Genomic DNA, 14,051 nt, shown 5'->3' on the forward strand with positions numbered 1-14,051 from the left:
TATAGTAAGATGAAATGATAATTTTGTCTTTGGGCTTTGTTGCTTGAACTGGGTTTTTCTTGTCCCCTTTTTGAACATTTTGTGTTTAAAACTCCTATTTGGTGAGTAAACAAAATAGCTTTTCATGAAAGACCAGGTTGGGAAAAAAATGAACAGTTTGAACACCCCCTGAAAGGATTTATTTTTTTAAAAATCATGGCTCACTATGGAAGCATATGATATTATTTTCATACATGTATATGTAAAACCAATTTTTTTTTAAAAAAAGCTGTTGTAACATGAAACCATCATCTAATCAATAGGTTCACCAGTGCTTCAGCCTTCTCCACAGTTTTCCAAAACCTCCCCTGGTTCCCAGTCTCAAGGCCCAACACAAAGGGAGGATCTTGCAGATTTTGTGTTTTCTCTACAGTTCAGTCTTCAGCAACTTGAGAGCTTTCTTCATGTTGTCGAGCACTAATAGAGGAAAAAATTACAAGAATGAACATATCATCAGAATTATATTAATAGTTACAGTTTATTCCCAAACTCTAGTATTCTATTTCTTGTTTAATAGGGGCTGTTTTATCATAGGGTGAATAGTTGGTAATCTTGTAAATTTTTTCTAAAAGTATGTGAAATGGCTTTCATTATAATCCAGATCTCTTCCAATGTTTATTAAATTCCTTTTCTACAAGGCATGGTGATATTACCTGTGCAGAATACCTGCCTTTAAGGAGCCCAAAGTTCTATTAAGCTTTATACTGTTGTCTCAAGAATGTTCAATACACTTGGGATGTGCATCCCCTGGTTCTCTCAGCACCCATTGGAGGCATTGCTAATGGACCGGGACATTCTTTCCTGCTGCTAGACACAACCTCACAATCCTTCCCAATATAACGTTCTAGGTCGATGCCACCCAATTGAAATTTCTGTGATGATGAAAAATATTCAGTGTTTCTTCATTGAGTACTTTAAATGTGGTCACCATGTCTGTCGATCAGAATTTTTTTAATTTTCATTTTTAACTGTAGGATAATTGCTTCATAATGTTGTGTTGGTTTCTGCCATACAAGAGGGTGAATCAGCCATAAGTATACATGTGTCCCCTCCCTATTGAGCCTTCCTTTCACCCCCCACCCCAGCCCACCCCTCTCGGTTGTCACAGATCACGGAGTTGAGCTCCCTGTGCTGTGCAGCAGCTTCCCAATAGCTATCTGTTTTACACATGGTGATGTTAATGTTTCCATGCTTCTGTCTCAATTCATCCCATCCTCTCCTTCCCCCACTGTGTCTGCAAGTCTGTTCTCTATGACTGAGTCCTCTATTCCTGCCCTGCAAATAGGTTCATCAGTACCATTTTTCTAGATTCCATATATTTGTGTTAATATGCCATATTTGTTTTTCTCTTTCTGACTTACTTCACTGTGTGTAACAGGCTATAGGTTCATCCAGCTCACTAGAACTGACTCAAATTCATTCCTTTTTATGGCTGAGTAATATACCATCATATATTTGTACCACTACTTCTTTATCCATTCATCTGCTGATGGGCATCTAGGTTGCATCCAGGTCCTAGCTATTGTAAATAGTACTACAGTGAACATTGTGGTACATGAGTCTTTTGGAAATACAGTTTTCTTTTGGTGAATTGTGTTTAATTTTCATTAAAGTTACTATTAAACAGCTCCTTGTGACTAATGGCTGACAAATTGGACTGTGTCGGTCTATACAGTCATTAGTCGTTGAGCAAATCGATCCTTAGGACAAAACCTAGTTTTCTTCCCAGAAGGACTAGTTACATGTCACAGCTGGATACAGTCTCCCATTGAGGTTCTTCTGCCTTGAGTTTCAAACTTCTTTTTTTTTTTTTCCATTTTATGGCAACCCCAGGGGAATTGAGTATCTTGGCAACTATTTGGAACCATCTTTCCTACTGATCTTTAAAACTGAACTCAAATTCAGCTTTAATAAGCTGGACTAAATGATTTTACTTTTGTTGTTTGGGAAAAAAAATTAACAAAGCATGCAGATTATTACTATTACCCTGGTACTATTACTATTGTACTCAGTTTTGTGGTAGAAGGAGTTATTTGTGCCGAAGAGAAATGTGAAAAGCAGGTAATATGGTCCTAGGATCCTCCTGGAGGGAAAGACACCTAATGTAAATAATTCTTTGTTAAGATTTTTAAAAATGAGATCAAAATGAATGTGATTTGATGGAGAACACAAGACTGGATATGGTCAGACTGTTTCTCTGGAGTCTCTGAGCATGGCTTTTTTCCCCTCCCAATGTAGACTCTCTACCTATCACAACAGCAACTCTATGGATATTCCAAGGAGGTAACACTTACATAGAGCTGTGTCTGAAGGCTCATAAGCGTAGAGACGGTTTGAGTATCTTCCAGTGATGTCAGCTCGAACGGTCAGGGATGGGTCTACAAATAAAAAGCCAAAGGAGTGAAGTATTTTGTTTCAAAGGAACCTCTTGCAGAGGAAGCCTTTGTATTTATTTGCATCCCATGAAAGCCTACATATTTATTCATATCCCATGAAAGGAACACAACATGCCCTGCTGGATGGGATTCTCCTCCATCCAGTCTGCAACCCGGCCGCTGCAGGTGGTACCCAGAGCCAAACTGGGAGCGTTCAGTAGCCTGGCAGTGGTATTTGTGGAAAAGGTTACAAACTCTGTTGTTCTATCTATAGCAGCCTGAAAGCAGAGTAATACACATTGTTGAAGTGGTGTTTTGTTTTTGGTGAAAGCACTGGCATTCTCTACTAAAGAATTATTTTAAGCTTTTGAAATGATCATGGTATAATTGAAATATGTTACCAAGAGCAGCCTAGATAATTAGAAATGCACATCAAATGATAGTTTTCCAAACCAAAGTTGTTTTTTTTTTTTTTTAATGAATAGAAGAATGCAAGATCTTAAGAGCAGCCAAGGTAAAATAATTGTGTATTGTCCTCTATGATTTTTTTTTTACTTTATTGTTAACAAGCTGCATGTTATAAATAGAGATTTGAGAGTCCCTTATGTATATATTCCTCTAGGTTTAAGTCTTTTTATTTTTCATGTTTTACATTTAACTTGAAGTTATTAATGAGGAAAAAAAGGTATAAACAAGATACATCCAAAAGGGAGGTATTAAGATATACAGAGGCCTAGCAGCTTTTCCTTAAGAAAGTGATGAAAGGAGCCTGTGGTCCCTTGCCTGAGAATCAGATGAAGCGGACACATGAAACCCAGCCTCCTGCATGCCAAGCCTGTCACTGGTACTTGATGGACAATCCCTGTCATTTCAAAATGTTGGACTGGGACCAGCAGACATAAATGACAGGAAACTGATATGTGTTTGCTCAAGAAAGACTTAAGATCTACTCTGCTTCTGCCTGGTGTGCACACAGGGTCTCGCCTTCATAATCTATTAACGTAAGAAAAGCTTTTAAGTCTCCCAGCCATTGGCTCACATTCCCTGGCTGCCAGGGAGATCATCTGCAGAGCGTTTAAAGACTGCCACCTGCGTCCCACCCTGTGAGATTCTGATTTAACTGGTTTGAGATGTAGCCTGGGCAACTTGATTTTTCAGATCTTCCAGGCAATTCTAATACACAGGCCTCGTGGAGAACTACTGAGCTGGAAGAGCAAGCTGCCTGGGACCTGGTTCTTATGACCAGAGGAATTAGACAGGGCTTAAAATGCCCTTGGGCTTCCCTGGTGGCTCAGACAGTAAAGAATCAGCCTGCAATGTGGGAGACTTGGGTTCCAGCCCTGGGTTGGGAAGATCCCCTGCAGAGGGGCATGGCAACCCACTCCAGTATTCTTGCCTGGAGAATCCCATGGACAGAAGAGCCTGGTGGGCTATAGTCCATGGGGTCACGAAGAATTGGACATGACTGAACAACTAAGCACAGCACAGCAAACTGCCCTTAAGAGGAGCACTGAAGAGAATTCCTGCCCAGGGTGTGGCTGGATAACCTTATCCAAAGGCCCTTTCAGTGTTAAGGATTCTAAATCTTCTAAATCCCAGCAAGACCAAATCTGTAAGATTAGCTCTGGTTCAACCTTGCTGCTTTCCTCCCTTCACTTTTTCTCTCTGTTTTGTAGGTTAGTGTGAACGTGGATGAATTACACTTGGTCAGAGTGAGGTATGCTATGTGATTAATTTAATTATGGATGGTCCATTTATTTCAGTATCACCTTGATCAAAGTGAAAGTGTTAGTTGCTCAGTTGTGTCTGACTCTTTGCAATCCCATGGACTGCAGCCTGCCAGGCTCCTCTGTCCATGAGATTCTCTAGTCAAGAATACTGGAGTGGGTGGCCAATTTGCTTCTCCAGGGGATCTTTCTGACCCAGGGATCAAACCCAGGTCTCCCACGTTGCTGGCAGATTCTTTACCATCTGAGCCACTTTGATCAAAGCCAAACTCAGTTCGTTGTTCAGTCATTTAACAAATATTTACTGTAAGCCTACCACAGGGTCATTCTGAAAATATGATGATGAGCAGAAAAAGATCTAGTCTATACCACTTGGGGGGTCAATAATTATTCAACAATCACCCAGTAAATGCAAAATTATAACTGAGGAAAGAGTGACCATTGAGAGGAACATGTTGCTTCAAGAACACGTCCTCGGGCTTTGAGCAGGTCTGTGAATGACAGTGATTACCCAGGTGACCTGGGGACACTGAGGCAGGGTGGGGGCAGGCAGGAAATGGCCTATGTAAAGTACCAGTGGCAGGAAGGAGCATGGCTCCTTTGGTTTTTTTTTTTTTTTTCTTTCAGCTCATGTTCATAACAAACCTAAAAATAATGATCAAAAGCATCAGAAAGAAAAATCCAGCACACAAAACAAAAGGATGCCTGACTAAATATTTACAGGCATGATATAATTCAGGGACATACATTTAAACAAAAAGACGCGACTGAACTGAACTGAACTGAGGGTACTTCCATCTCAGGTGTTCTTAGGGCAGAAAATAAGAAGTTCAAATTAGCAGATGAAAAAATGTCATGTATGAAAATAGGTAGGAGCCTGCATTTTCTAATGGAAATATTTTGCGAAACTGAAAGTTAACAGCTGGCCCCCCATCCCCCTCCGCCCCCCGCCCCAGCTTTGTCATTTCCTTGGCTGGGCTGAAACAGCAGGTGAGGGTGTGCGGACAGAGGAAAAGATGTGGCAGCGTTTGTGGAGTGTTCACAGTGTGTTTTATCTCATCGTCACTTTTACTTACCAACAAACAAAATCCTGGGGACGTATTGGCCATCAGGAGAGAGGTGTTTGTCAGTTGTTTCATACTAAGATGAAAAAAAAGCAACTTTCAGTTTGTTTATCCTTCAGTTATTTTCAAACTTGTTATAAAAGCATGTCCATTCCTGGACTAAGGACCTTAAAACACTATAAGGCACATCTCTAACACAGAGAGTTTATGATACAGATATAGAAGCTAGTTACATGCATGAAATAATAAGGAAGCTAGAGTGGAATGTGATGCAGAACAGGAGGTAAGGAGCTGATGTCTGATGAATAAGGAGCCCCAGAATTCAATAAGGGAGAATTTGGGAGGCATATGGTGTTCAGGGAAGGCATCTTGGATATGGTAGGAAGACCCAGATCAATGAAAAAGAAAAAAATGGAAGTCATTTTTGGAGAAACTACAAAACAAACAGGATTGTCTTGAGAATTTGTCTATCATTTTTTAATTCAGAACTTTATTGAGCAGTGTACTGCACTTCTCTTGAATTAATGCATGTCTGTTGGGAGATAGGGGCTTCCCAGGTGGAACTAGTGGTGCCCGTCTGCCAATGCAGGAGACACAGGTTCAATCCCTGGGTTGGGAAGATCACTGGAGAAGGAAATGGCAACCCACTCCAGTATTCTTGCCTGGAGAATCCCATGGGCAGAGGAGCCTGGTGGGCTACAGTCTATGGGGCCGCAGAAAGTTGGCCTGAGGGACTGAGCACGCAAAGGGCAGGAGGCTGAGGCTGTAGTGAGAGATGATGCTAGGAAGCTACTTCAGGGGTGGCTTGTGAGTGGCCTTGCACACCTCACCACAGTATTTAGATTTGCCTGTAAATAGAGAAGAACCACTGGAGGGATGTTAGAAGAGCCGTGATCCCAATTTGGTTTTTAGAGTAATTACCATGACAATCGTGTGCGATCAGACAGGATTTACTTTGCAGTCAGAGAGCCACTTACTGTAAGATAGTAAAGTGAAAAACTCTTACACTAAACCAGCGGTCCTGGATTTACAGGGAAGTGACCAGCAGTAAGACTATTTCCAAGTCAGAACCGCAGGCCTTCATGACTGCCAGAGGTGGAGGGTCAAGTCTAGAATAACACTCTAATGGAATACAGAATGGAGAAAAAAGAGCTTTTTGAAAAACCTGTTATGCTGATAAATTCAGTGTTGGACACGTCAAGTTAAAGCTGATTGCGAGATTTCTGAAATTTGGTTGTGGACACAGATTGGAAGCTGTTGTGTATTCGAGGAAGACGGGGGAGTTACCAGTGAGCAGGTCTGGATGAAATTGTCCATAGAGAATATAAAATATGAAAAAAGAAGTAGGTCGAGTAGAGATCAGGAGTCACTTATATTAAGGGGTAAATGGAGGAAGAGGAGCCTGTGGAAGGAGGTGAAGAACGGCTGGAATGGATGCTCCTTGAAAAAACTCACCTGTCAACCCAGAAAGAGGAGAGAGAGAGAGAAGCCCCAGGGGACACAGGGTTAGGGAAAGAATTTTCTGGGTTTACTGATCGCTTGCCTTTGAAACAGAAGTGGATCCTGCTTCTACACCGAGTAGAACTTATAAAAACAGAAAGCTTTACCATGAAGAGAGGTGGTGCTGGCCAATTAGGATGGGGATGCATTGGCCCACAGGTTTCATGAAGTGATTAGATTTGGGCACCCAGAGAGCTGTCTCTTCCAGAGAGACAAGGCACATGGAGTAAGAATGGGTGGAGAGCAGCCAGGACTGCAGGGGAAAGGGGCACAGCAAGGAACTGGTAAATGACAAAACCCTCCCATTTATTGCAGCAACAAAGAAATCCTGGACCACAGGAGAGTATTATTCAGACAGTTTAAAATTATTCGTCACTAAACAAAATCCCTGAGTTGGGAAGTTTGCCTGGAGAAGGAAATGGCAGCTACTCCAGTATTCTTGTCTAGGAAATTCCATGGACAGAGGAGCCTAGCAGGCTACAGTCCATGGGGTGGCAGAGTCGGACACAACTGAGCAACTGGGCACGGATGTGATCACATATATATGCACATATATATACAAAAATGTAGACATGCAAGATAGATACAAAATAAAATCTTTTCTCTCTGTATGAGATATGATATTTGGAACAGATCCCCATTAAAGTAGTATGATTAAGACATATAGGAAAAAGGAACCGTCCATTTCAAATAGAGAAGTGGCAGTGAGGATGAAGAGCTAACTTACAACTAGATTGAGGAGGACAAACTGCTCTGCCAATTTCTGGATTTCTTTATTTTCAGCAAATGCCTTCTTTAAAGCTATAATGCAAAGAAAAATAGTTAAGCATTCATCTCATCACCAGGTAAAACCATTGTTCTCTGTTAGATTTTAAACTGAACTGTATTTTTAATACAGTATTGAACCCCACCCTTTCTGCAAATGATTAATGAAGAAATATCTAGACCACTGACCAGCTTTGTTTCTACTGCTCAGTCAGTCAATCATTCATCTCTTAATTTTTTTTAACCCATGTTTACTGAGTGGTTACTATGTGGCAAGACTGTTTCATGTACTGGGAACAGAGCAGTGGGAAAAACCTGTGCTTTCTTCATAGGACTCAAATGCTTGTGCAGGAGACAGATCATAAACAAGCAAACAGCTTTAGGTGGGAGGAGACGGGGACGACAGAGAATGAGATGGCTGGATGGCATCACCGACTCTGTGGACATGAGTTTGAGTGAACTCCAGGAGTTGGTGATGGACAGGGAGGCCTGGCGTGCTGTGATTCATGGGGTCGCAGAGAGTTGGACACGACTGAGCGACTGAACTGAACTGAACTGAAGCACTTTGAAGAAAAATTAAGCAAAGCAAGAGGTTTAAAAGCTATAGAGTGTTTAGGGTAGACTTCTTTGAGGAAATGACACTGAAGTGAGAGGCTGATGCATTCAAAGATATTAGCAATGCATCCTAGGGTAGCCAGGTAGGTGCCTGTCACAGATCTAGGCAAGATCTCATCTAGGTTTGGACCAGGGCAGTAGTAAGGTGGTAGGAAGTGGCTGCATTTGGGCAGCAGCTATGTAATATATGCGGCCCAGTGCCTGTCTCAGTAAAGAATCCATCTGCAATGCAGGAGACTTGGGTTTGATCCCTGGGTTGGGAAGATCCCCCTGAGGAAGGAAATGGCAACCCCCTCCAGTATTCTTGCCTGGGAAATCCGACAGACAAAGGAGCCTGGCCGGCTACAGTCCATGGGGTCACAAGGGTCGGACAGCAACTAAACCACCATTATCAGCGCCAAATGAAAATATGGAGCCCTTTGTTCAAAAATTACTATGACTTTTAAGATGGAAACAGCTAATCTTTACAACAAGCATAGGAGCCTTCTAAGCACTGTGTCCTGTGTGATTGCACAGGTGGTGTGTGCAGGAGGCTGCTGCTGGCCTTTGGACATACTGTGAAGGTAAAGCTTTGGTATTTGCTGATGTATTGAATGTGGGATAAAAGACAAAGCAAGAAGTCAGGGATGAATTCTAGAGCTGGTGTTTTCAAACTGTGAGCCAATGGTTAACACAAAATGTGGAAATATTTGAAGTTACTTCAAAATATGTGTTTACTACATAAAATATTCTTTTTAATTCAACTGAGCTGGGTGCTAAGGGTGTAAAGATGAGAGATCTGGACCCTCCCCCTAAAGCTATAAACCTGTAAAAGAAATTATATTTAGAAGTATAAATTACCTTGACTGTGTGGGCATTCATCCAGGTGGTGAATAATCATCAAGGGTTTATTGCTTCAAGAGACAAAGAGATATTGGATCATGTTTAATGAGTGGGATTTTGTGTGTCACTAAGGATCACTAGATGGCTCTCTTGAGAACTTTGAGAGAGTTCCCTAACGCTTGTCTTTACCTTGTCTTGGATTTGTATAAAGCTTCTTCATATGTCTGGGTCCAGATGAGTTGGTCCCCCCAACCTAGAACAAAAAAACCCAGTGTATCTAAAACTGTTATGTTTTCAGACCCAGAGCTGTTGAAAGCAGTTGTAAAACTGGGATCATTATATACTTGATACTAAAGAAGAGCAAAAACCTCTAGGGAGAACAGAAATAATGGTAAACTTTGATAAATGTAGAAAGAACAGGTACAAAAATATGTTCACATAGATCTCAGCTCTGAGAGTTAAATCTTTCCCAATTAAGTATGATTGGAGGGCAACGAGAATGTGACCCCTACCTCTGGAGAGGGTCTGGGGCAGTTTGAGTGGAGAGTCCTTCATGTCCTTCTTAGCTCCGGGTTTGACTGTGGTGTCTTTGGCCAGAGTGTAGGAGAGGGCCACCAGCAGCAGCACTGCGGACACTGGAATCTTCTCCATGGCAAATCTGATATGGAAAACAAGTAAATTAGCAAGATGCCAGTGAAACAAAAAGGAGTTAGCAATTTTTCAAAATCTTCAGATTACAGCGCAACCATGGGGACACGACAAGAATGGAGGCTTAGATGGGATTGAACACATGCAATTGGAGTGAAAAAATACCTCCCACAGAAATTTCCTGAGAATGCATATATAAATTTCTATCTATCCACCTCTATATAGATATAGATCCATATAGAAAAAAAATATACTGATGAAGATCTCCATAGAAATATACAATGTAGAAATAGATACAGATATATTTTAAGAAAATAAGGAGATAGATGTATATACTTTTATAGCTAATGGAATTTGCTTTTAAATTTTATATTTTTCTAAAAAACTTCACATTAGAAGACACCTTAGGGGTTATATCCTCTTTTCCCACCTCCCCAGTGTCTCATTTTGTAGATGAAGAATCTAAAATTCAGAGAAATGAAGACCAATGAGATGGGCATAGAACTGAGGCTTTTGGATCTTGCCATTTGCAGTGCTGGCTCCCATCTTCCCATTTGGAAAAAGTTGCCCTAGAAAAACATATTTCTTTAACATTTTGTTAAAATGGGGACACTGCCATTGAAAAATAAGACCTGAGTGAAATGATTTATTTCATTTAAAAACTGCCACCTTTATCTTTTAACTAAAGGCTTGCACACACACAGCTCTCTCCCTAGTGTAACATTTACTCAAACTCTAGATATATTGGTTCTGAACTGGTTAAAATATATCAGTGGAAGTTTCTTCCAGTGAACTAATTCTTTGACTCTTAGTGTGGGCCTATATAGGTAGGTGGTTGTGCACAAAATATTTCTATTTTATCCCATAAAATATTCTATGGGACTCATCATACAGAGAGACCAACCTCGTGGATGTCTCTTTGTTAATTTTTTTTTCTTTCTAGTATTCCAAATGTAAATATCAGGAAATGTTGTACTATTTCAAAGCAGATGCTTATGAATGGGAAAGAGAATAGCAAGGTAAGGTCCATGAGTGAGTGAGGAAGTAAGCAAGCTAGCAAAGTGAATTGTACTAGCGAATCACTAGGGCTATCCAGGGTCCATGACATGCAAAGCTGGAGACTTAGAATGCTAGTAAAGCCAAAGACTAAAATTGGTTTAAAAGAAACACCTAACTCTAATATTGGTATGTTTCAAATTAAATGAGCTCTGCAAGAGAAACAGGATGGACCATCAACATTCAGTGTTTTTAAGAGGTAAACTTTCTCATATTCTGATAGCTTGAGGGAAAACCTGTGTTAAGCATTGTTGTTTAGTTGTGATGTCAATCCCACTCTTTTGAGACCCCTTGGACTGTAGCCTGCCAGGCTCCTCTGACCATGGAATTTTCCAGGCAAGCATACTGGAGTGAGTTTCCATTTCCTTCTCCAGGAGATCTTCCCAACCCAGGGATTGAACCCACATCTCCTGCATTGACAGGTACATTCTTTACTATTGAGCCACCTGGGAAGCCCTTATTAAGCCAATTAAAAAAAAAAAAAAAAGGCGTTGCTAAGTTAGCAAATCCAGACGATGCCTTGTATTAAACTGACCAATTATTGTCTATGTCATAGTATGTGGTAGCCACGCAACATCTCACAAAAAAGACATAACCGAAAAACAGGGATACACTGTCTTCATTTTCTATACCCATAAAGATACAGAAATGCTAGTAACAATTTTTGTATTTTGCAGAAGCAACCCAAGTGTGCTACAAGTCTTCTAGCCTTTTTGTTACAAAGACCTCTTTTTCATGTCAACAACAATAAAAACCAAGAACCCTTTTGTGAGAATAATTACAGTGTTCAGGATAATGGTTGATTCAGAAAATATCATGCAAGTAATGACCTGAAATTTATCGACAAATGTTTGATTTTATATTTTGTGTATGGCGACAAACGTGTATTAGCAAAAATAGTAGTAAACAGGTGGTGAAGTATTTATTTAATCCACTGACAATTCTTGTTGTGCAAGTGGCCATTAGGACCTCCTGTTAAAGCTTTGCAGCTTTCAGATTGGAACTATTGATACCTTATACATATTTTATGGCAGGATAACTCAAGGGAGCTGAATATAACTCCTGCTGTACAAACAGGATTTTCTGAGATTCACTGTACTTTTTTCAACACATCAATTTTTAGTCCTGAATTGACTGTGATCTGCAAATTGCATGCATAAACCACCTCAAAACAGAAAGCTAACCGTGGAGGACACTGATAATGTGGAGAGACACACAAACACACACCATGAAACCAGCACTTTTCACTGCCCATTATATATCTGTCTCCATCAATGAATGCCTTGCAGGAGGTTTCAGTGTCCTTGTTCATAAATGCTTTAGGAAAGTAACCAGATCTCTCCTTTTACATTCTATCCTATGAATTTAGAGACTGAATAAATAATAAGGATATCTTTATATCAGACACAGAAGGAAAGCTATTTCCTGATTTGCAATAATATTCTGATCTGTAATCCCCAGCAGCTAATCTGAGCTGACGTTTCACAGTCCTGAGGGTCTTTGCTTTGCCAGTAAGAAAGAAACGAGCATTAGATAGTGATCAGGGCTCAGTAACCAAGACAGGAGACTGTGGGCTGTGCGTCAGGCTTGAAAGCTCCAAGAGTTCACTCACTCTTAAACCTCTCATCTTCTGGGGGAGAAAGCATTACCTTGAATCAGCTCAGGAACATCGCTCTTCCACAGAGAGGTTCCAGGAAGCCTCTGGGGGAAATTCCATCAATTCCCTCTCCAAATCCCATTTTCCTGCTCCTGGAACTGCCCCGCACTCCTCTGCCTCTGGATTGCCTACACCTTTGCACGGTAACCAGAGGCCAAAGCTCATTCTAACAGGTGCCTGTCTAACAATGCTGTCAGGAGCCTTACCTGGATCTCCCCACCCACCTGTCTGTGTGAGCCAGGCGGCCTCGATGCAGTCCAAGCTTCCTAGTATGCTGGCTCAGCCCACGCCTCTATTTATGCACCTGAGCACACCTCAATCCCACCTACTAATCCTGTATTCACATGGTGCAGACTCTGAAAGGAACTTTTCTTTCCCCAGGTCTTCCCGGGGCTAAAGAGTTCCCTGTTTTTTAAAAATAATGTTGCAGAGGGAATGCCTTTCAATATGCATGCCTTTAACTCCGTGAAAGCATTATGTTAAGAGATTTGAGAAAGGTGGGCAGAGTGCCAAATCCAGCTACAGTTTAAATGAAGACACTTGATTTGCCCGAAGGCTGATTTGTCTTTATGTGATTGGATGGAGTTTGTGGTTTGTAGAATTTTTTTTTTTTTCTTTCTCTCTTGGGCGGATTGCCTCTGTTTAGTTAGAAACACACGAGAGATGATTCACAGTTCTAACCCCTACACTCATATAAGCTGCTGTCCCCCATTATGGTATATATTATTTCACACAATATACTTCCTTTTCTTGGCAAACAAAATGTGTATTCATTGTAGGTATGAAAGTAATCCAAACCAAGCATTCCTATAATATATTAAAACTAAGGAAGTTATTGAAAAAAAGATATCCTAACACTATGAGTTTTTATTAATCACCTTGCAGGAACTCCCCTCCAAAGAATTCAAAGATATTTCACAGATATTCTCTCATTCAATGGCAAACTTTCCTGCTAGCCATAGCAGGAAGCTATTCAGGAAGCTATTTCCATCATTTTTCAGACCTATAAACTAAGATGAGCAACTACTTTCTCATTTAAATTAATTCACTCAACATTTTAAGACTGGACTTGGATTTTCTGTAAAAAATTTTAATCCTGTGAAAACTATGTGTAATTCTTAAAAGTTCAGAACAGAAAAATCTTTAACAACAGAAAATTAGCTAATGAGATGCAAGCCCTATAAAAATAAAATTTGAAATGAATTGAGATCATACTATTTCAAAATATTTTCAAGTAGGTGAATTTTTTGATAAAGCCTGAATTTCTGTGGGCAAAATAGGAAGTGATTTCAAAAATGGTGAGTTTTCATTTGAAATGAATTCACAGAAATAATTTCTTTAGGAATTTGAATAAAAATAATGATTTGAGCTCAACTTTGAAAACCAGTAAGCCTTTTATATAGGCTTCCCAGGTGGCTCAGTGGAAGAGAATCTGTCTGCCAGTTCAGGAGACACAGGAGACACGGGTTCGATCCCTGGGTCAGGAAGATCCCCTGGAGGAGGAAATGGCAACCCACTCCAGTATTCTTGCCTGGAAAATCCCATGGACAGAGGAGCCTGGCAGGCTGCAGTCCATGGGGTTGCAAAGAGCTGGACACACTTGAGCACCCACTTCACCAAATATTCATTGAGCCTGATTATGTAGCAAACACTATGCCTGACATTAAAGATAGGAAAATGAAGAAGACATGGTCAGTTACTGAAGTAGACAAACACATCCATGGACAGTTGCAATTCAGGATGGTAAACCATACCATGGGAAAACAAAGACATTGAATACATT

General features: G+C 40.6%; 1 protein-coding gene across 3 annotated transcripts; it reads right to left on the reverse strand.

Annotated features, from left to right (window-relative positions):
- Nucleotides 1-316: 316 nt before the first annotated feature.
- AGR2 (anterior gradient 2, protein disulphide isomerase family member) lies at nucleotides 317-12,698 on the reverse strand. Of its 3 annotated transcripts, none has more exons than XM_055420537.2 (8): nucleotides 12,493-12,698; nucleotides 9,420-9,565; nucleotides 9,097-9,160; nucleotides 8,926-8,978; nucleotides 7,433-7,506; nucleotides 5,218-5,281; nucleotides 2,334-2,417; nucleotides 317-456 (listed from the first exon to the last, which is right to left on the reverse strand). In XM_055420537.2, exons 2-8 carry the CDS (start codon nucleotides 9,556-9,558, stop codon nucleotides 407-409), a joined length of 528 nt encoding a protein of 175 aa, XP_055276512.2. In that variant the 5' UTR covers nucleotides 9,559-9,565; nucleotides 12,493-12,698; the 3' UTR covers nucleotides 317-406. The 3 variants fall into 3 exon arrangements, with proteins under 3 accessions (XP_055276512.2, XP_055276511.2, XP_055276513.2); XM_055420536.2 differs by having other exon boundaries at nucleotides 12,475-12,697; XM_055420538.2 differs by lacking the exon at nucleotides 12,493-12,698 and adding an exon at nucleotides 12,261-12,390.
- Between the last annotated feature and the right edge of the window lie 1,353 nt (nucleotides 12,699-14,051).

The sequence above is a fragment of the Moschus berezovskii genome, chromosome 3, assembly GCF_049115385.1.
Source record: "Moschus berezovskii isolate FMDL1 chromosome 3, NW_MosBer_1.0, whole genome shotgun sequence".
NCBI lineage: Eukaryota > Metazoa > Chordata > Mammalia > Artiodactyla > Moschidae > Moschus > Moschus berezovskii.